We start from the raw sequence: 23,438 nt of genomic DNA, 5'->3' as shown, positions 1-23,438 counted from the left end.
TTCCACCAATTCCCCCGAATCGGGCCCCGCGTCTAAGAGGGCCCCGCGCCCAGTGGCAGGGCCGCCCAGAGTGGGGGGCAAGTGGCAGAGAATCCCTTCCCTGGCTAGAGGCGCCTTTTTAATTTTTACTCACCCGGCGGCGCTCCGGGTCTTTGGCGGCACTTTGGCGGCGGGTCCTTCAGTGCCGCCAAAGACCCAGAGTGAGTGAAGGACCCGCCGCCAAAGACTAGGAGCGCGGCCCGGTGAGTACAAGCCCCACGTGTTTTTTTACGGTTTGTTTTTTTTTAGTCATCCCTGTCGGGGCCCCGTCGAAACTGTTCGAATCGGGCCCTGCACTTCCTAAAGCCGGCCCTGGATATTACCTGAAGGTATTTTAAAAATAAACATATCAGACTGTTTCAGTGCTCTGCTTCATGTGTTATCTCAGTCAAGGTCATATTTCCCGTCTTCCAAGCAATGTTCTGCAGAGGTATTGTTTGAAAAAGTAAGCCCTATTTTTGGTGAGTCGCTTGCCTAATGGTTTTTGTTTAATAGGCTCCTTTCTTATAGACCCTTACATGGCTGAGTAACTTTACACACTAATCATACCATTAAACTCAGTGAGCCTACTCACCTGCCTAGCCACTCATATGCTGAAGTGCTTATAGCTTTGGGGCCCTAGTTGACATGGTGCACAAGTTTGTGTGTTTGTTTTGCAGGGTGTTTTTAAACTTAGTGATCTGAGCGTGGGCAGTAATCTGCTGCCTGCTTTTATATTTTCCAGGCACTAATACAAAAGTTCTTTTCACTGTGTACATTAGCTGTGGAGCCAAATGCATTCTGCAGTATTGCAAGATAGTTAGCAAAATGACAACCTAATTTTAGTCCCACTGAGACATTTGTAATAAGGACTGTGACTGTAGGGTGGGGAAAGGCAGGGTAAGGTATGTCGGAGGTGTTGAAGAGCAAAAGGACAAAAAAAATCAATCAAATGCAACCCAAACTCAGTTTCAGTTATTATTGTGTGTGCTTGTATCTGCCTTTTAAATGTAAAGAGCTGAGTACTAAAATACTGGGATTTGCTTACGTACAAATCAAGCATGACACTACCTCAGTAATGTCCTTCTGTTTATTTACAGGGTGAATAGCATCACTCAGCTGTGTGTAGAGAATAAAAATAATCTCTTTCAGATCCCTTTTTCCCTTGTGCCACCCAAGCCAAAACAGTTTCTCTTTTTTCTTTTTCCTCTCGTTCTAACTCTGAATTGTCTCCCTTCTCTCTGCTTCTAAGACTCATTCAGAGTCCCCATTAAACTTGGAACCAAGCCCCCTGAGCTTAAACCTGGCTCTCTTCCATAGTACCATAGTGTGTTGGTGCCATGCTGCTAGGCAGGGGAACCACACTCTCTTGGGTTCTGCTGTGCCCTCTGATTTGCTGATATGTTGAAGTGCGCCTAGACACCCCTGCCCATACCATCATGAGACTTTTTTCTCACCAAAGTCCAAAATATCTTTCAGGAAATTTGATATTCTGATAGGGAATGATGGTCCTGCCAGGCAAGACCTTGCACTCAGACAGGGTAATCTGGACGTCTGGCATCGTAAGAGCATATATTCTGCTGAACTTGTAAAATAATGATGGAGAATGTAACAATAAGGCAATACTGAAAAATACACAGTATGGTTAAAAATGAGACCTCTGTTGTTGGTGCCTGGACTGTCTTTGTGCACCTTGAAAAGACATGAAAGGGAAACTAGTTTGTGGCTTTTTTTAGTTTAGAATTTTGCATTTAGACACACATCTTATTACAGAAGCAGTTAAAAAATTGGCCTCAGACCTGCAGAACAATCTATCTTTTTGGACTGGTAAAACAAGACGTTTGGGGTTGTTTTACAGTTAGTCTTTGCAGCCAGACTAGCTTTACTTGTTACTGAAATCATTTTTGGCATCCTATCATGAACTGAATTAACATCATTTCCTGCAGAAATAGAGTAGGAATCAAAAAAAGCTCTATTTGGAAGCCAAGGTGATTTTTAAAAAAATCTTCAAGTTTACTGAATCTTGTTCTTGGCACACAGTTATATCCTTTAAAGCTTTTGTATGGTTGCACATTAACATAGGTTTGGGCTGCCCAATTATTTAGATTTCCTTTACTCACCTGAACTGCTGACTTTCTGTCTGCTCCTCCTTGCATAATGACTACTTTTTGATTGCCTAAAAGTACAGAAGCTTGTCCATCAAACCTGTTGTGTTTAGTCTTGCCTAACTCTGTGTGTCTTTGTATTGTTCTACCTTGTAGGGTCCACCCTGAAACGACTATGTCTAGGCAAAGATCACAGTAGTAGTAACTATCCCATTTTTGTTTCTCAGTATTTCCTTCATAGCATGGGATGTTTTATTTATTTTTGACTAAAATCTAGTTGTTTACTTAATAGCAGCTGTTGTACCTTTGCTGACTTTAAATTAGGCTGCATATGAATTGTGAGCAGGTATCTCTTTAGTTACAGTGCATGTCCTGTGACGCTTTGGGAAGCATGCATGCTGCAAGATCATTGTGATTTTTCTGTGTGTGTGATGTGAGAGAGTGCTTGTGTCTAATCTTCTATGTACAGTTTTTATAAAACTGCCATTTTGCTGCTGGCTGAACCTATAGCTTGACGCGACCTCATTCCTGTTGAGATGCATGAAATATTGAACACTATTTGAAGAGCTTTATCTTCAAAATACATATCTTCTCACTGGTCCCTTTCCCAAAAGAATGAGAGCAGGAGTCACATAGAAGCCACACCAGAGGTTGAATGCATGATCATTTAAAAGAGGATGCAGGTATTTTATGTGACTAGAGGAACATCAGTAGGTTTACTCCCAATGCACTTTATTGGCTGGAAAATTCACGTTAGCAGAAAAAGAAGACTCTGTGTTGATGTTTATAAATAAATCATTTCACTCCAATTCGCTGAACTTTTTGCTTGAAGAGATGGTCTTTGCTTAAAATTATATTTTGAATATATCCAAGTGTATTTGTTAAAACTGTTTCACTTAATCTTTTCCCTGGAAATTGAAATCCGCACCTTTCATCACTTCCCGTTCGGTGCTAATTTTGACATAGTACTAAATTGCCAGGAAGTGGAGCTCCAGCACAGATATGGGACAAATATTTCCATAACTCTGTGTGAGAGAGAAAGAGAGAGTGAAAGCTTCTGTAGCCTTTGAAGCATCACCAACTCAACAGTGTCCTCTCTTAACACTAGAAACCTACATTATACTTTCTAAGCTTATTTTTCTTGTGTGAACTCACATAAATATTAACAGAAGTGCATATCATCTGTGCATTTCATTTCGATCTGGTAAAATCCTGATTCACAGAAGCTAACAGTAGCTGCATCAAATTGTATTCCAGTGGTAATGATCTGTGGAGATACTTTTATAAGTGGTGTTACATCAACACTACTAAATAACTTCGTCCAGGGGGAAGGTACTGCTGGGGCATAGATGATGCACAGTAACATAACTATCAGTGTGGGTACAGGGACCATTTTTTGAAGCAAAGATGTTCTTTAGAAAGGGATGAGGACATTAAAGGACAAAAAATACCAACTTTTGAATCCTAGTGCGGGAGAAACATAAATCAAGCAGCAAAGTGGTGCACTAACAATGACGTAGCTGACCTTTCTCTGTGTGTGACTTTCTAGGATCATCTACAAACAGTCTTGTAACGTGTCCTGAGCCTCTACCACCACCAAATCTGCAGGTCCAGGTGCAAGCGAACAACAGTAACAACAAGAAAGGAACATTCACAGATGATCTTCACAAACTGGTGGATCAGTGGACAAGCAAAACTGTTGGCGCGGCACAGTCAAAACCTTCTTTAAACCAACTGAAGCAGAACCAAAAAAGGCAAGACATGGAGCCGAAGGCTAATCCCATGCAGGCACAGAATGAGACATGTGGAGTAAGTGGCGCTCCTTGAAGAACATACATTTTGCCATGTATCTGACAGCCATTGCAGAACTCATATGAGGAGGAGGACATAAATTAACATATACTGCAATGTCCATTTCACTTCACTAAGTACTAAAATAGCTTACGTTTTTTGGTCTTCTGGAGTTAATTTTGGCAACCTATGGGCCAATATATATTTTTAAAATTAAGAACTGCTAATTAATAGAGTTGATAAACAGCAACACGCTGACTGGTGATCCATATGTTGCTTGACTTAAACAAGGTTTTACTTTTGCTAAAATCCCTCTCCTTTTTTAATGTTAATCTTCCTCATATAGAATGGTTGCTGGACTAGTGGCTTGGAGGTAGTATGTTGTGGGCTCTTGTTCTGCCAGATGCTTTGTGAATACTCTGTCTTGAAGAGGCGATGGGTGTCAACTGGGTAGTTAGCTTGCCCTTGCTGGTTGAGCAGTGCCGTACTAGTCACATCTACCTTACAGACACTTTTAAAAAGTCACGAAGGTGACCCTGAATACAGTGAGGAGTGGAAGCACTAGCATCTCCTACCCATTACTCCTCTGTTCAGTGGCACAGCTGAATATCCTGAGATGTGCGTGCATCTATGTGCACGCACACACACTTGACTTCATGGCTGAGCTGACGGTGTTGAGAATAAGAGCTTATGCCAAATCTCTGCAGGCACAGAAACGAAGGAGAGAGACAAACAATGAATCCCAGTTACACCTCACATAAGCCCCACAATTCTTCCTGGCCTACAGTGTCTTCTTCTGGACTTAATGACTCCTTGCCCAGTCTTTTTTTTTTTTTGCCTTGTTTCATTTTTCAGGAGGCTGAAAATTGAGTCTAGAAGAAATAAAATAGCAATAAAGATGAGAGGGGGGAAAAAACACTGTGGCAATTGTACAATGATCGTTTCCAATCGAAATAACTAAATCTTGATGGGGAAACGTTGCTTTTTTTTAACATAAACAAATCTCCAAGCAAACAAACAATAAAAAAAAACTAGAAAAACCCTATTTTTAAAAAAATGTGCATTGCAGTCATGGTGGGAGATTCACCCCCATTGAATTAGGTGCTGCAAACACATGCTTAGGAGCTTGCTGACTTCCCTTCCTGGGACACAGTGAAAATGGGTATCACTGCAACATGACGGCAGATTTAATGGGGAAAACAAACGTACAGTACAGTGAAACTGTTTAAAACGTAACTTTTCTATTGAGTGGCCAGAGCTTAACGGGGGGGGGGGGGGGGTCATAACCCCTCTCTACATAATGATGATGCAGTTTTGTTGCCCAGAGACGTAATAAATGAGCACATCGTTTCACAACAATACCCATATCTGTCTGTAGATCCTGTCAGTTATTGCAAGCTAACCGTACTTTTGCTTGGTCAGTTCTTGGATGGGAGATCCCCAAAGGTGCTTCAGAAAGTGATTTGGGGGATACAATAGCTGTCATTCTGCCCATTCCTAACCTACACACCACGACAGGGGTTTGGCAGTTGGAAAGCCGCCTTTGCTAAGACTTCAGCAAGTTAGAGCTGTTAGTCCAGGTCTCCTGCCCAAGTTCCAGTTTGGGTAATGACAGTGTATTTTGCCTAACTCTCTTTATAATAGCCATTGAGCAGTTGTCTTTATTTCCTATCCTAAACTGTTCAGTGATGTATGCAGTGCTTAACAGCTCCCATAGTCCATCCCGGGTGTGGCAGAATATTGTGGGGGAGGGGAGATGGAGGGAGATACTCCACATATACTCTGCAAAGTGTTTGGGGATATATTTCACCCTACAGTAAGGTTATTGTCCCAGGAAGTAACAGAGATAGTTGAGTTTTTAGAAGAAATGACTTACAAGGAAAGGTTAAAATCCAAACACCCAGGACCCCATATGCCACTGTACTGATATACAGGAGCTGTAAAAGCCCCACTGCTGACGACCAGGATGATTTCTCCAGTGCAAGCAGCCCTGTGCGCTCAGCCTGGCAGGGACCATGCTGGAGGCAGGGCCAGGGCAGGTGGCGAGTCCCCACAGCACTACAGGGATTTCTGGATGTTGCATCTGCAGAGCAGGCCACAGGCAGCCCTGGGACACTATCATTAACGAGAGCATCCTTTGATCACTCTGGTTTACACTGGAGCCCACACTGGCCTGTAGAGCAGCCCTGAATCCTGCGGGTGCAAAGGTAGTTCACAGCCACCTTACCCCCACTTGCCCTTGGTTCTGCTCTTCTGGCCTATGCCAGTTGAGAGGCACAACTCAGAACTCCAGCCCTTGCTGGCAAAACCAGGGCAACAGATGTGATTTAAGGGGGAGATTTCCAGTGGCACTGGGCGTTAAAATCTTCCCTGAGTCTACAGATGTTTGGATGGATTTCAAATTAAGGGAGACAAAAATGGTTTATGATGATCACAGAGGAATAACCAGAAGAAACAGGATGAAGCTGAGCCAAGAAACACTTAACTTGGACAACAGGAAAAATTGCCCACTGGTGTCACAGTAGTAAGTGGGAGCAGGAAGTTGATTACACTTCTGTGTATGGCACTGGGGAGTCCAATCCTGGAATAGTGTTTCCAGACCTGCTGTCAGTATTTTAAAAAAGGATGCTGGGAAATTGGAGAGAATGCAGTAAAGAGCCACAAAAATTATGAGGGCTGGTGGAGAAAATGTTGTATAGGGAGAGACTTAAAAACTCTATCTGTTTAGCTTACCAAAAAGAAGATTGAGAGTTGACTTGATTACAGTGGCTAAGTACCTTCACTGGGAGAAAATATAAAATGCTAAATGGATCTTTAACCTAGCAGAGAAAAGTATAACAAGAACCCTGGGCTGGGAATTCAATCCAGATAAATTCGTATTAGAAGGAGGCTCATGTTTTGAAGAGTGAGGATTATTAACCATTGGAACAAACTCCCAGGGGAAGGGATGTGGATTCTACATCTCTTGACATCCTCCATTCAAGACTGAATGCCTTTCTTGCTTTAGTCAAACACAAGTCATTTGGCTCAATGCATGGATAAATGGGTGACATTCCCTAGCCTGTGATATACAGGAGATTGACTAGATGATCCAATGGCCTCTTCTGGCTTTAAAATATATAACTCTGTATCAAATCTCTTACAGAAAAAAAAAAAAAAAAGAGGACCCCCCCTCCCCCCAAAAAGGCACCATGGCTAAACAACAGAGTAAAAGAGGCTGTTGGAAGCAAAAAGACATCTTTTAAAAAGTGGAAGTCAAATCCTACAAAGGAGAACAGACAGGAGCATAAACTCTGGCAAGTCAAGTGTAAAAGTGCAATTAGTCAGGCCAAAAAAGAATTTGATGAGCAACTAGCAAAAGACTCCAAAACTAACCATAAAAAATTAAGTACATCAGAAGCAGAAACCCTTCCAAAAATCAGTGGGGCCACTGGACGATCGAGGTTCTAAAGGAGCACTCAAGGAAGACCAGGCCATTGCAGAGAAGCTAGATGAATTCTGTGCATCAGTCTTCGATGCAGAGGGCATCAGTGAGATTCCCACCCTGAGCCATTCTTTTTAGGTGACAAATCTGAGGAACGGTCCCAGATTGAAGTGTCCGTAGAGGAGATTTGGGAACAAATTGATACATTAAACAGTAATAAGTCACCAGGACCAGATGGTATTCACCCAAGAGTTCTGAAGAACTCAAATATGAAATTGCAGAACTACTAGCTGTGGTATGTAACCCATCACTTAAATCAGCCTCTGTACCAGATGACTGGAGGATAGCTAATGTGACACCAATTTTTTTTAAAAGGTTCCAGAGGGGATTCTGGCAACTACAGGCCAGTAAGCGTAACTTCATTACCAGGCAAATTGGTTGAAACTATAGTGAAGAACAGAATTATAAGCCACATAGATGAACATGATTAGTTAGGGAAGAATCAACACAGCATTTGTAAAGGGAAATCTTGTCTCACCAATCTATTAAAATTCTTTGAGGGGGTCAACAAACACGTGGTCAAGGGTGATCCAGTGGATATAGTGTACCTGGACTTTCAGAAAGCCTTTGACAAGGCTCCTCACCAAAGGCTCTTAAGCAAACTAAGCAGTCATAGGATAAGGGGGAAAGTCCTCTCATGGATCCAGAACTAGTTAAAAGACAGGAAACAAAGAGTAGGAGTAAATGGTCAGTTTTCACATTGAAGAGAGGTATATAGCGGTGTCCCTCAAGGATCTGTACTGGGACCAGCACTGTTCAACATATTCATAAATGTTCTGGAAAAAAGGTGTAAACAGTGAGGTGGCAAAGTTTGCAGATGATACAAAATTACTCAAGATAGCAGACTGAAGAACTACAAAAGGCTCTCACAAAACTGGGTGATTGGGCAACAAAATGGCAGATGAAATTCAATGCAAAGTAATGCACATTGGAAAACATAATCCCAACAATACATAAAAATGATGGGGTCTAAATTAGCTGTTACCACTCAAGAAAGAGATCTTGGAGTCACTGGATAGTTCTCTGAAAACATCTGTTCAATGTGCAACGGCAGTCAAAAACGCTAGCAGAATGTTAGGAAGCAATAGGAAACAGATAAGAGAAAATATCATAATGCTACAGAATAAAACCATGGTACACCCACACCTTGAATACTGCATGCAATTCTGGCCATCTCATCTAAAAAAAGATATATTAGAAACAGAAACAGTAAACAGAAGGACCACATAAATGATTAAGGATATGAAACAACTTCCATATGAGGAGAGATTAAAAAAACTGGTACTGTTCTGCTTGGAAAAGAGATGACTAAGGGGGGATAGGATAGAGGTCTATAAAATCATGAATAGTGTGGAGAAAATGAATAAGGAAGTGTTATTTACGCCTTCACATAATACAAGATGCAGTGGTCACCCAATGAATTTAATAGGCAGCACGTTTAAAACAAGCAAAAGGAAGTACTTCACACAACGTACAGTCAACCTGTGGAACTCATTGCCAGGGGATGTTGTGAAAGTCAAAAATATAACTGGGTTCAAAAAAGAATTAGATATGTTTATGGAGGATAGGTCCATCAATGGCTATTAGCCAAGATGGTCAGAGACGCAACCCCATTACGGGGTGTCCCTAACCCTCTGACTGCCAGATGCTGAGACTGGACAACAGGGGGTGGATCTCTTGATTATTGCCTGTTCATTCCCTCTGAAGCATCTGGCACTGACCACCGTCAGAGACAGGATACTGGGCTAGATGGGCTATTGGTCTGACCCAGTATGGCCGTTTTTAGGTTCTAAAGACGTCTGCGGCAGTCCTACCACCGGAGTCAGTCTAGTATTTTTTTAACTAGGCAAAGCAATCGTGATGTAACATTGGGACAAACTTGCACTGGCAGAGGATAGACTAGATGGGCTGGAAAGTCTCTTCCATCTAAATCTGTACATCTTCATTGTGCCTGTTTTCTATTCAGAACCTCCATTAATATTAATAGGAGTTGCACACATGAACCCAGAGCTCAGCCTATAACACGGTCAGCAAACTCTGTATTTTTTCTGAGAGAACATTTCTGTTGCCCTTAAGGTCCTTTTATTGCTGTAGGCAAATTGTTTGCTGTGTGAGTGCAAGATATTACAGGTAACTTTTTAAAGTGAGAGCTGCTCTTTTAAGGGGAAGTCAACTAACAGCTCTTTGAAATGTTGGTGGATGTGCTTGACCAATTGCATACAGACGTATAGTGTTTTTCTCATTCTTAATTTCCCTCTCTCCATAGTTGGAAGCATAGTAGGCAATACATGAGACTGGGCTGGCAAAGGAGGACTTTAACTTTCCCTTCCAAGGGGGAAAAGGGAACAGCTTTCTGTTTTGTTCCTACTGAAATGAGAATTCCTACAGTAGACCACACCATGTTGCCTGGCACTTTGAGCATGAAATATAGTCACTACCCTTTACCTTCTTTTAAAAAATACCTTCCAGTTTTCAGTAGTGTTATGGAACACTCAAACACCGGTAGAGTGTCTTCATCTGAGCTTTCATGTGACTTATTCCCTTTCAGACAGGAAATATGCATGAAAACTTATCATCCAACAGTATATGTAGAAATGTAAAGGGAGATAATTAGTAGGTATTGATGTCAAACCACCTAATAAGAAAATTTTCACTACTGCTAATCCATGCTGGACAAGTATTGAAATAACCAACTCTTATAGGTAGTTGTGGGCACCACAAAAACATAGGAAATGCAGAAAGTAACATAAAAACTGCCTTATGTATAAAGTGCATTGAATGTTCTTTGGATAAACGTATTACCTGAAGATGACAGGGAAACCAAGGGATTCACTAACTTGGGGCTTTCCTTCCTGCCACTACGTGAGCTCTAAATGGCTATAAAAGAAACAACCACAAAGGAAAGCTGTGAGCAGAAAAAAATGTTTTGAGTCGGTGATGTGATTGCTCTATAAAAGGTGCAGCCTCATTTCCGTCACTGGCATGGGATGTGTCATAAAGCTGGTCTGTTACCAAAACTTCATACATCTGTTTGAGCTTTGGTTTAGCTAGTTGACTGTCTAGGAAGCAAGAATTCTGAAGTAGGCATAGGGGCAAGGACAGGGAAGGGAGATTGTCAGCACTTGTTTTGCTGTGTTCCATATCGGTTGGCTTGGAAGAATAATGGAACTGTAATTAAATCTGTGCTTGAACAGAATCCACTACTCACTATCCTCCCCCGTCTGTCCGACTGGCTTTCCCTACATCTCGCTTGTCTAGATGCCAAGTAAGTGGGCATTGACAGGACCATCTGATGCCAGTTCTCAATTGTTTCATACCCCTTGGTATTTTGATCTCTTGTCCAATGACAGGAGGAAAGAGGACTCTGTTCTACTCATTTTAGCCACCAGCACTAGCCGTATCCTGTTTGGTGGTGGTTATACTAGATTATTACTGTTAGTAGTATTGTAGCTAATACAGCGATCATACTCACCCCACCAAGTTGGGTTGAAGTAAAAATCTTCTCGGGCTGCACTGTGAGAACTGACCAGACTTAATCTCTCTCAAATAGGATATATACACCAATCTATCACACACTAGGTGTGACTGGCACATTAGACCTAGCCTGGCGAGAAAAGACGAGGCAAAAGAGGTGGAGCAGAAAAAAGACAACTGTTTCCTACTTACCGTCACTTGTCTCCATTTTGTTTGTTTTACTGTTGTTTGTGTGTTGATGTATTTGGTAAGTTAATGTTTAGGAGTATACCGGGCACAGAAGAGGATAGCAGTGGAGAAGGGGAAGGATGGCAGTAAAAGGCTAAGGAAGGATCTGAAGGGGAGGGAGGTGATCCGGTGCTCAGGAGTGTGACTGTTCTTCCTGGTGTAAGCAGGAGTGTGAAAAAGCCACGGGAGAGACCTAGGGGTTCTGGGACAGGGGGTGCTGATGATGGAAACCATGTCTTTGGTGTTTGTACAGGGAGTGTGGCAACACCCCTAGATCCCACACCACTGGAGAGACCAGAGGTTTATAAAGGTCAGAAGAGTTGGGAAGGTGTAGTACGCAAAGGGGGGGGATATGTGGAAAGAAAGGTTGAGAGGTGGCAGGAGTGGAGCTGTACACAGCCTTGAGGTGTAGCTAGACAGGAAGTGATTGAGGGGATTAGAGCAGAGGGATGCTGGCAGAGCCAACACACCAGGAAAGGAAGATCTGTTTAGCTGTAGCATTGTGAGTGGATTGCAGTTGTGAGTGGTGGGGAAGCTGGAGAGAGGAGGAGCTTCCATTACTCCATTTGAGAGAACCAGGGCATGACATGTTCCAGCAGAATGGGTGGACTTTGGATAGAAGCCTGCATCAGTTTTTTCACTCTGTTCTCTATGGCTTGGTTGCATTGGCCGCATAGGCGTGCGCAGCCCATTTCATTAGGGTGTGCACCCAGGGAGCCCCACCCCTGCCCTGCCCTAGTCCTGCCCCCATCCACTCCCTCCTACTTCCCGCCCCCTGACTTCCCCCCTCAGAACCCCCAACCCCCCCTGCTCCTTGTCCCCTGACTACCCCCTCCTGGGACCCCTGCCCCTAACTGCCCCCCCAGGACTCCACCCCCTATTTATGTACAGGCGTGACTACCTGCCCTTTCCTGGTTATTATACGCGGCCAGTCCACATCCACATCCAGTAATTAAAAATAAATAAATAAATAAAAATAAACTAATAATTTAAATTGGAATTTCATCCATTAATAAGTATTTATTATATAATTAAAACCATTCTATTGAAGGACAGATATTAAATAACACTAAATAAATTAATGTTCAAAACAATATTAAAAATTTGAAAATTTAGAGCATGGAAACCAAAATAGCTAAAATTTAGTTTTGGCAAGATACACGGAATGGAAACTCCGGGATCTTTACCTGTCACTGAATATAGCCACCATACCAATAGTGGAATATAAAACAAGTCTACATATACTCTCCTTAAAATTTTTACTTCTGTCCATTCCCAATAATTGTAACAAATCATTATTACCTTCACTCCACTTGCCATGCGCCCCAAGCACAAAACCAAAGAATTGAATATTTTTACCTCCCGTTAAGTTTTTAATTTCTTCCTCTAACTCAAGATAATAAGCCACCTTCTCACTGTGGGCTTGTTCCAAACTTCCGGCATTATCCTCCCATCGCACTGTAACATCAACCACCACTGCTGTATCTCCTTTTATAAATATAATATCCGGCTTTCTTAACTCACCCTTACTATTTCTCAAATGGGGCTCTATCATTGCCTTCCACCCTAATTTACCAACCTTATCTACAACTGCAGACACTACTCTATTATGCCTTTTTATCCTAGCATTCTTAGTCTTATAACATTGTCCTGAGATATGGGGAACAGTCTCCCGCACTTTACCGCACCATCTACAAAGAGCATTCACACCTCCTCTTCCTCTTGCTAATGTCTCCCTAGTAGGATAAATATTTGCCCTAAGCTGCAATGCTGCGATATACGCTGACGATTTAACTTTACTAGAGTTTCTAAAAATCGAATTACTAATTAAATCATTTTTAAAATATTTTATCCCTATTCCCTGACATCTCAGTTCCGACCATCTTAAAAATTCCTCTTCCCTCCATTTCTTGGGATGAGATGTTACTGCACTAAATGACAATATTTTATCCACAAGATTTTCTCCTGCATATAGATAAGATAGGTCCATCCAATCATCTCTCGAGACAATATGTCTCCTCCATTTACGAATTAACATATTTGGGATTTGCACACTAAACTTAGTGAGAGCTAAACCACCATCCCTACCTCTAGAATAAAATATCCCATCTGTGGTACACTGAGGTAAATGTAAAATCTCTCTAACTATTTTTCTAACTAACACATCAAGATCGTCTAAAAGATTAAAAGGGGGTTCTATTAAAAGAAGATTATAAAATAGCTTCGGTAAAATATATGTCTGTAAAATTAATATTTTTTGGGCCGGTTTTAATGGGGCCTTAATTAAATTCTCACTCCAATCTTTCAATTTTTCTTTAAGTACCGGTCCCCCTACACCTATCCAGGGATCTATTCTAGCTCCTAAATATTTTTCAAAATCCCCTGGTTGAACATATTCAATCTCCTCTGACCCTATCTGCCAATTATCCTTAGGATTAACTACATAGGTTTTATGTTTAGTTAAAATATGAAAGCCTTTCGTTTTCTTCACATTAACAGAGAGATTAGTATTTTTACAAAACTCCTCTAAGATACCCAAACTTTTAATCATTCCTTTATATGAGCTACTTAAAATTGCCACATCATCGGCAAAAGCCAATGACGTGACACCATTACCCTTAACATAAAAACCACTTCCTTCTACTTCTAATCTAGTTAAAAGGGGATCCATAGCAATATTAAACAAAATTGGGGACAACGGGTCACCCTGCTTGATCCCCCTCCTAATTAAAATAGACTCAGTAACTTCATCACCCACCCATACCCTAGTTGTGCAATTATCATAAAGGTTCCTAATAATATCTATAAAATGTTCATCTATACCAAATCTTCTCAACCCGGCTATTATATGTCCGTGTCCCACAGAATCAAAAGCTTTAGCCAGATCTACGAACACTATTGCAATTTCATTCCCATTTCGTTTAGCCCCTTTAATCAAATTATCTAATATAGCAATATTTTCCTCACACCCAGGAGCGGATATAAACCCTTTTTGTCTACTACATATCTTAACTGTTTCCACCAGTCTTTTTGCTAATATTTTGGTATAGATTCTAATCCAAACTGACCCAATTGTCAATGGTCTCCAAGATGTTAACTTCTTCATTTCCTCCTCATCTTGTGTCTTTGGTATTAAAATCATTCTATTTTTCTTAAATTCATCTGGTACCTGTCTATTTAGAAACCATATATTAAAAATTTTTGTAAGTATTAAGGAGTCTAAATTAAAAATATCCCACAAATTGCTCACTTTTACTTTATCTGGGCCAGGAGCACTATCTTTTCTTATTTCTCTTAAAGCTATTCTAATCTCATCCACAGAGATCGGACTCATTAATATATCATTATCCGCATTCTCTGTGGATGATGGCCACCCTATCATATTACCATGTCCAATTGTTCCCAAAATATTCACATAGTATTCCTCAATTTCTTTCATAGGGATAGCACACTTAGCCTTATCTGGCTCTCCCGTTATAATGCGAGTCAATCTTCTTCTATCCTTATCAAATAATTGTTGATAAAATTTATACTTAGCTTTCTTTGTAGCATATCTCCTAATTGCATTAAATTGCTTCCTTCTCCCCTCCTTTCTCATCTTCCCTTTTCCTTTATTCCTCAACTCTATTTGACTTTCATTTCTAGGGTCCTTTCCCTCTACTAATGAATAACATAATTTTTCCAACATTGCCCATCCGAGAGCTTTTGTTAAATCCTCCTTTAATAATCCTTCAATTTCCCCTAAACTATTTATTATTTCTCTTCCCTCCCTACTTTGTTTTCCCCGTTTACATATTTTCTTCACTAAATCCACTTCTGGATGTCCTTTTAGTGGGAAAATCCTCTCTCTTGGGGGCGGAATTTCTAATATATTTACTCTAATGTCCTCTACCTCAGTCACTTCCTCCCTATCTCCTGTTACCACTAACTTCTTCTTTGCTAATTCTCGTCTTTTATCTGATATTTGTTTATTCGTTTTGGTCCTCATCTCGCTCTCAATACATTTATTTATATTCCTTTTCCCAATATATTTCCTTTCCAACTGTATAAGCTGCGCAACCTCATCTTTGGTCCATATACGAGATCTAGTCGATCCCTCTTTGATCTTACTTTTAGCAGCCATATCTTCTTTTCTTTGCTCATTCCTCACAGCAGGGTGTCTATGTCTACAGTGTTGGCTCAATCCAGATCTAGTATGAAAACCAAGCCCACAGACCGAGCACGTATGGCTCTTCATTGGGGTATCCGCCTTCTTGGGTATGCACTTGGGGTAGTGGCAAGCTATATTATGATATTGAGAAGATTTTCCACATTTACTACATACAACTCATATGGCTTTACTTTTATGAACCACATTAATGTGTTTGGCCCATTTACCAAATGTTGGTAATATCTGGGGACATATTGGACAATTAAAACTATCAACGGGATACTCTAAATAAAAAACCCCATCCTTCCACGAACTACTTTCTAATATATTTATATTACTACCAGTACTGTTAAGATCCTTATTACGATCCCTATTAAAATCAGTACTTGGTCTAAAACTATTTAATAAACTAGACCCATTAACTAAATGAGCATTAAGATATCCCGATTCGCTAACATATGGATCATCAAATGTACTTAAATACTTAAAATCTGGATTAAAACTTTCCATAGTTAAATCATTAAAAGTGTCCCTTGTAAAAACCATCGGTAAGATAGATAAAATCTCCTCACCATGATCATCACAAACAGTCTCCTCTACCTCCTCTCCATGCTCCACTGGGAGGACTTGATTCTCACTCTCATGCTCATGAGACTTCATTATAGTCCACACCATTTTATCCATTGGTCCAGCGACCCTAATCACACCCCTAATATATTTAACACTGTCAGCCGGGGCATCAAAGCCAACAGCGGGGGCGTTATTAACCCGGTCCAGCGCCAATCCGGTATAAAAATATAAATTACTTTTTTCCATAGCTAAAAGATTTACCCTTCTCAGGGGGAAACTAACCCTTTCCAGGGGGAAACTAACCCGTACCTGGGGGAAACTTACCCTTTCCAGGGGGAAACTAACCCGTGCCTGGGGGAGACTACCCTTACCAGGGGGAATCTAACCCTTACCAGGGGGAGTCAACCCGTACCTGGGGGAGGCTACCCTTACCAGGGGGGCATCCATGTGGCACCATATGGGGCTGCCCAACCCCATCCCACACCCCACTGAATGTGGGATGTGGGTTCGTCCTCCGCAATCCGCCTGGCTATCCAAGCCAGTTACCGACTCTCACCACGAGGAGGTAGCGGTTGGACTTGCAATCCAGAGGCTTTCCTCAAAGAGGGGTCCCAAACAGCATAATGTCGAGCTCTAACGGGCGTGTGAGAAAAGGCTCAGATCTTGGTAGGGGTTGCCCCTATTGACCGGGCTCACGCCCACCCCCACCTCACCGATAACCCATTCTCTCACTACCCTCAGGCAATGTTTCCGTCCAAGCCCGACAGCTGAGAGGGTCCAGAGACGCATGGAGAGCCATTAAGAGAGCCTCCCTGCTCCTTGTTCCCTGACTGCCCCCCTAGGACCCTACCCCCTACCTGTCCCCTGACTTCCCTAACCCTTATCCACACCCCTGCCCCCAGACAGACCCCCAAGACTCCCACACCTATCCAACTGCTCCCCATCCCCTGACAGGACCCCCAGAACTCCCGAACCATACAACCCCACCCCCCCATCCAACCCACCCTGTCCCCTGACTGCCCCCACCCCTTATCCAACCCCCCTGGCCCCGGACCCCTTACCATGAGATGAGGCGCCTAGCCTCCCTGCGGAGCCAAACACTGCCCCGCGGGAGCGCGCAGCCCCGGTCCCCAGATCACTGCACATGTGGCGGCATGGCTCCTGGGGAGGGGGGAGTGTGTCTGACTTCCCGCGGAGCCCTGGCCCCCAGAGCGCTGCGCGCGGTGGCATGGCTCCAGGGGAGGGGGGAGCATGTCTGCCTCACTGCAGAGCCAAACACTGCCCCACGGGAGCACGCAGCCCCGGCCCCCAGAGCACTGCGCGCGCAGCAGTATGGCTCCAGGGAAGGCGGGGAGGGGCCGGCGGCTTGCTGCGTTCGGCCGGGCGCTCCGGCCCGGGAGTGGAGCCATTTGCCCACCTGTGCATTAGCGTGTGCCTGGGCACACCCGGCACACCCCGTGCGCACGCCTACGATTGGCCGTGGTGGTTTCTTAAGGTTTGTCCTATGTTCACTTCAGCTACTGCATGTCCGGTAGCTTTATGTATCATAGAGACATGTCATCTGTGTTGACTCTGTTTCCTAATGTATAATTATGCATTGTTTGCGTAGTTATGAATGTTGTTAAAGTAAGATAAGTACAGTGTATGTGATGGGGAAGGATTATCAAGGGAGGAAGAAAAAAAATGACTTGCTCACCTCCTTCCCTCTCAATAATATTTTATTTATAAAATGCTTTTTAGCATGTCTAAAAACTTCATTAGGGCTTGTCTATATGAGCCACTCAGGAAAATTAATCTGAGCCAACTAAAGGTGTGAATTTAAAGTGAATTAATTAAACTGCATTAAACCCCTGTGTGGACATTCTTGTTCGGAATTGAAGAGGCCTTAATTCGGTTTAGCATAATTCACTTCTTTCTAAATTTCTCTACCAGGGAAGTTATTTGTATCGCGTGTGACTTTAGATGCAATTTTCAACGCATCTGGTGGAGCCATTCATTGTGAGAACTATGTGTTTGTTTATCCAGCATGGTTAAGCCCAGGCTAGCTTAATAAACAAAATGTCTAGAACAAAAAGCAGAAAGAAACCTAAAATGAAACCGATAGGGAAACACTGTGACTTATGTAAAATCCATTCAGAATAGGATTAGCCATGTGACTCTGTACCACTGACCACTTGTCATGGTATGGTGTATAAGAATCAGACAGAAAGTAAAGACACAGCTCTACTTCTTTCTCATCCCAGAGCTTTTTTGGAAACATTGTCAATGAGCTAGGAGACACAACTCCAAAATATTCTGCAAAGACTGTTACGGTTCTCACGCGCACATTCTCACACTTCTTAACCGAATGAATGAAACACAAAGTTCTGGTGTTTGTACCATTTGCACCAGGACACCAACATCTGATAGTCCTACACCTCCCAAGACAACTTCAGTATAAAATATATGATCCATGCCAACCAGAAGTATTTCAAGGTATGTTGCAGATGCTGGTATCAGGAAATGCTATTGCAAATAAAAAGACTCCCTGTAGTTACACAGTGCCTTCTGTTTTAGCATCACACACTCATCATTGATGAGCAATGCATATCCAGGAGTCATCAGGACAGGGTAAAAATGAGCCTGCATCAGAACTTCCTTCCAAATGAGTAACTGGCACGAATGGATGTAGCCAGCTTTGCTGACAATAAATTAGCCAACAGAATAGGACATCTGGTCCAGCAGGTATCTAATGATTTGAAAATGGCTTCTATCAGCATGGAGTTGGCCATCTCAGGAGGTGAGGGGGAAAATAGTGACATAATTCAACCTCAGCTGTGAATCCAACTCTGAAATTGACACTGGAACGATAAGTTATGGGGTCCGCCAACTCTTATTTGGAACTATTGGTGGATGTTTACAGTTCACTGGGTGGCTTACCTGATAAAACCCCAGCAGTGCCTTGCTATGTCTTGAGCCTGGCAAAATTCCTCAAGTGTGCATCAGTGGGAATATCTGCCTGGTCCTCAGATGTAATGAAATACCCAGCTGATCCTCAGACTGCATGAAATACCCAGCTGACCTGGTTTACAGCCCTACCTTTCCTCATGACACAGATATTCAAGCTGCTGGTCAGTATTTGGACAAGGATTTCAGATTTGGCCAGGTTTTGCCTTGAACTTTATGCACTAAGTGAGCACAGAGAATGAAAGTCCATGGCTTCACTGAAACTAGAATCACCTGCTCCACTCCATGGCATGGTTCTGAAGGCCCTGGCAGGGGTGTTGGTTGTGACATCACACTCAGAATATGCTGAGAGATGCAAGAGTACTGCTGAAAACATTTGAGGATTATCGATGAAGATATTATTTCGAGGTTCAGCTGGAGAATCACAAAAAGGTTGCTGAAAAATAGTTTGACAGTCAACCTCCTATACATGGAGAAAGAGGCAATAGCTGGAGTGCAGCCATAATTAATAAAGTGTTCATTTGGTCATTTTCTGGCAGCATGTACTAAGCAGTAGAGAAGTCCTCGAAATGTTAACATTAATCTGTCACGACTTTACAAGATATAGCCTGCGTGTGTGGGGTTTATTTTTTGGGAACAAGATAATGTTATGTCCACCTCTATGGGTATAATCTATAAGAAGCAGCTGTGACCAAGAGTGATGTAGTTGAGAGAGAGCAAGAAACATACACACACCAAGGTAGAACCATACTTCTCAGTATCTAAAAAGAGCTGTATCACAGCTGACAATAAGCATTTCTTCAAGTTCTGATTCTTATACATTCAGGTAAACAGAGGTAGCAAAACCATCTGCAATAGTGCCATTTAGTGACTTCCAGTAATGTTATATAGTCTATTGCTTATTGGGGCAGTATAATCAATTGTAAATTGGAGTGAAGCATATACGCAGTAAAACTGTTGTCAGTTACTTAGAACAATCTAGTTTGCTTGAAAACACCATTTTTAGTATCTTAAAATATGGACTTAAATAACATTTTTTTAAAATCATCCTGTCCTATAGATATGTTCTCAGTTCGTGTTGTTTTGTTGTTGCTTTTCAATTGGCTATATTCTGACTGCTATAAAATATACCAATAGTTTTGACAAAATTAACAATGTAAAAGAATCAAAAAAGTTAAAAGAACCCTGGTTCATGCCATTATTTTTAGTGGGGGAGTTTGCTGCATCCCTGATTTTAAAACCCACCATACAGGTGTCATATATATTTTAATATATTGATAACACACAGTCAGACTCAAACTTCACTTGAGATATGAAGTTAAACAAACAAAAAGCCATTAAATATTTCTGCACTGGTTACAAATCAGGGTTTTGTTTTACAACTAGATGTTCCAGCCCCAAAAGCAAAAAGTCGCTCGATGACATCACTGATACTTTAAAAATAAAATATAAAAAACTAACCCACCACCACACACACACCCTTATGTCTTACTCATACTTGCTTTTTGTCCTTAAAAATTCCCCACTTGAGCCAATCTTATCCATTTGACCTGTTCCATATTGAGATTTCCAAATTAAAAGGAACACTGGTATCTCTGTTTCAGGAATAGGAGTACTTGTGGCACCTTAGAGACTAACAAATTTATTAGAGCATAAGCTTTCGTGGGCTACAGCCCACTTCTTCGCATGCATATAGAGTGAAACATATATTGAGGAGATATATATACACACATACAGAGAGCATGAACAGCTGGGAGTTGTCTTACCAACTCTGAGAGGCCAATTAAGTAAGAGAAAAAAACTTTTGAAGTGATAATCAAGATAGCTCAGTACAGACAGTTTGATAAGAAGTGTGAGAATACTTACAAGGGGAGATAGATTCAATGTTTGTAATGGCTCAGCCATTCCCAGTCCTTATTCAATCCTGAGTTAATTGTATCTAGTTTGCATATCAATTCCAGCTCAGCAGTCTCTCGTTGGAGTCTGTTTCTGAAGTTTTTCTGTTGTAAGATAGCCACCCGCAGGTCTGTCATTGAATGGCCAGACAGGTTAAAGTGTTCTCCCACTGGTTTTTGAGTATTATGATTCCTGATGTCAGATTTGTGTCCATTAATTCTTTTGCGTAGAGACTGTCCAGTTTGGCCAATGTACATGGCAGAGGGGCATTGCTGGCACATGATGGCATATATCACATTGGTAGATGTGCAGGTGAACGAGCCCCTGATGGTATGGCTGATGCATCCGAAGAAGTGGGCTGTAGCCCACGAAAGCTTATGCTCTAATAAATTTGTTAGTCTCTAAGGTGCCACAAGTACTCCTGTTCTTTTTGCGGATACAGACTAACACGGCTGCTACTCTGAAACCTGTTTCAGGAATAGGTGCTGATTTGGTGCAAATACTGCAGGAAGTTATATGAAATTAAAAACTAACCCAGTCCACAGGGAGACCAGATTGTCTTGCACCATAATCGTTCCTGTGATATTTGCTCTATTGTTAATCTTATAATTCCCAGAAAAGAAAGCCCTTTCTGTCACCCCACCATGCAAACTCCAAATACCCTTGTTTCAGTGAGCAATGAAGGTGAACTACTGAGGGCTAAACCCCCCCTCCTTGGAAAAGTTGTGCTGGGATTTTAAAGAACTGAGGAAGTTTAACATGAGATTGGGCTACGGTTTTGTTTGTCTCGGGCAGGCATAAGTGCCAGCTGGAGTTGGGGGATCTTACAGATCACCTTTTACAACAAATTGCTTTTGTGGCTTTGTGTTGAGTTCTCCCCCTGGTTCAGTGGCATACCCTGGCCTGCCTGCCCCTTTTAGGCTAGGGAGTTGACACAGCTATTATGTATACAGGCATCTGCATTTTTTCCCACATCAAAATTAATTTATTTCCCAAACTGACCCTGTCCTTAGAGTTGGAGGGTGAATAGAACCTACCTGGTTCTTGCACGGGCTGAGAGAGAGCAAAGTTTACTATTTCGGAGGCTACCAGAAGAGTCTAATGGCAGCTGTTTAATAGTGGAGAGGCCAAGGAACTTGGTGCAAAGTTATTCTTTGCATTCCTTTCCGATCTCTGTCTCACACAGAGGGGGTTTCTGTTAGAAAGGGTCAGTGGAGTGTGGTGGTATGCACCCTGTCATTCAAAGCCTTTACCACTTGAGGGAGTGAGACTAACGTCAGAGCTGAATCACTTGCCACCGCTGAGCTGAAAATGACCAATTCTACACAACTTTTATCGTTCAGAAAATATAATGCTGCATTGGTCAGTGCGGAGAAGATCGGCTTAATAGCTTTGCTTTTTTATTTGTCTTTCTATAGGTTAATTCAGTAAGAACAGGAGTGGGGGAAAAGTGCATTGTTCCAGTGTCTTGTCCTATGTCAGCCGCGTTAGCTCCTGGAGTTTCGCCAGCCATGCCAGTGCCTATGCCAGGTACTACCCTTTCTGGCACAGTAACACCTTATGTGATGCCTCTTTGTCAATATGGAGGAGTTTTCCCTACGCCAGTTTATGGAGTACAGTGGTCGGGCACAACAGCACAACCTGGGATTGTAGGAGCTCAGAGCATTGCACAGTTTCCAGCTCTTGGCAAAACTGGCTTGCAGATGTTTCCAGTGTCACTGCAGCAGCCTGCTGTCAATCCACCTGGCCCTAACATGAAAATAACATAGCTTTGTTGCCTTTTGATAGATAATGATGATTTCAAAATTGGAATGCTGAGTGTTTTGAGCCTATAGATGCCATATGTGTTTTGAAGAGGTATGGTTCTACTGCTGGCACTCAGTTCAGGCCTAATAGCACACACAGCCATACACTGCATCAAGCAATCACTGTGAAATGTTTTCACGAAAGGTAGTTTGTTTGTGATGGCAATATTTGCTTAAATTTCATTGCTAAAGACACTTTATTCTCTTGTGTTCCCGTGTTCTACACTTGCAATCTTTAAAGTTAATATACTTGAATTGAAGGTTACAAAATTGTATTAACCCTTGCAGGAGTACAGTGCCTTGAATTTAAGCTTTTCAGTCCCAGCTGGAAAGAGATGTAAAAATATTTGAAAGGTGTATTTTATTTACAATCTGCTTGTGAGTTTAAATTGTTGTGTTTTTTTTATTTGCAAAAATACTGAAGGTTTACAATTGAAGCTCTTGATTAGTTTCGTTCCATTTTCTACTGTAAATGCTTTTATTTTAATTAGTGGGTTGAATTTAAATTTTTAAGGCTTTTCAGAAGTTTGCAAGGTGAGATTGGTTTGACTGAGATGCTGATCTAAATCCATTTGCATTTGTACAATGAGTAGTGAAATATATGCATTTTAAAATACAAGCATTTACGAGAGCGATGAAAGTACGTTGTACATAAGTATAGGGAATAGCTTTGGGCCGTGCATTTCCTTCCGTTATGCTGTTGTTGGTATATTTGTTGCAGATGACAACTCATTTTTGTTACAGGGAGCAGGCAGGCAAATACTGCTTTGTTTTAGTTCAGCAGCAAATTGATTACATTTTATTTCCCCCAATGGGCTTGTTTAATTCAGTTAAATTACAAATCCGTGCATGTTTCATCACTGAAAAATCTAACTGAAATCTTGATTATAGGAGAACCCATCTCCAGGTTACTGTAAGAAGTATGTAAGTATAGTACTTGCATGTACTCTCCCTTCAATTCTGTCAGCAGT

At 41.8% G+C, this 23,438-nt stretch overlaps 1 protein-coding gene across 1 annotated transcript in view; it reads left to right on the top strand.

Moving 5' to 3' along the window:
* WNK2 (WNK lysine deficient protein kinase 2) overlaps window positions 1-22,431 on the top strand; it is a 176,401-nt gene extending 153,970 nt beyond the window's left edge. Inside the window, exons 26-28 of the mRNA XM_065407824.1 lie at window positions 2,280-2,324; window positions 3,673-3,932; window positions 22,081-22,431. Coding sequence (XP_065263896.1) covers window positions 2,280-2,324; window positions 3,673-3,932; window positions 22,081-22,431 — 656 coding nt within the window. The remainder of the gene's footprint in view (window positions 1-2,279; window positions 2,325-3,672; window positions 3,933-22,080) is intronic.
* Window positions 22,432-23,438: the final 1,007 nt, after the last annotated feature.

Source organism: Emys orbicularis, chromosome 7, assembly GCF_028017835.1.
Source record: "Emys orbicularis isolate rEmyOrb1 chromosome 7, rEmyOrb1.hap1, whole genome shotgun sequence".
Taxonomy (NCBI): Eukaryota; Metazoa; Chordata; order Testudines; family Emydidae; genus Emys; species Emys orbicularis.
The sequence above is the reverse complement of the archived record's forward strand: the minus strand, read 5'-3'. Positions and strand labels throughout refer to the sequence as shown.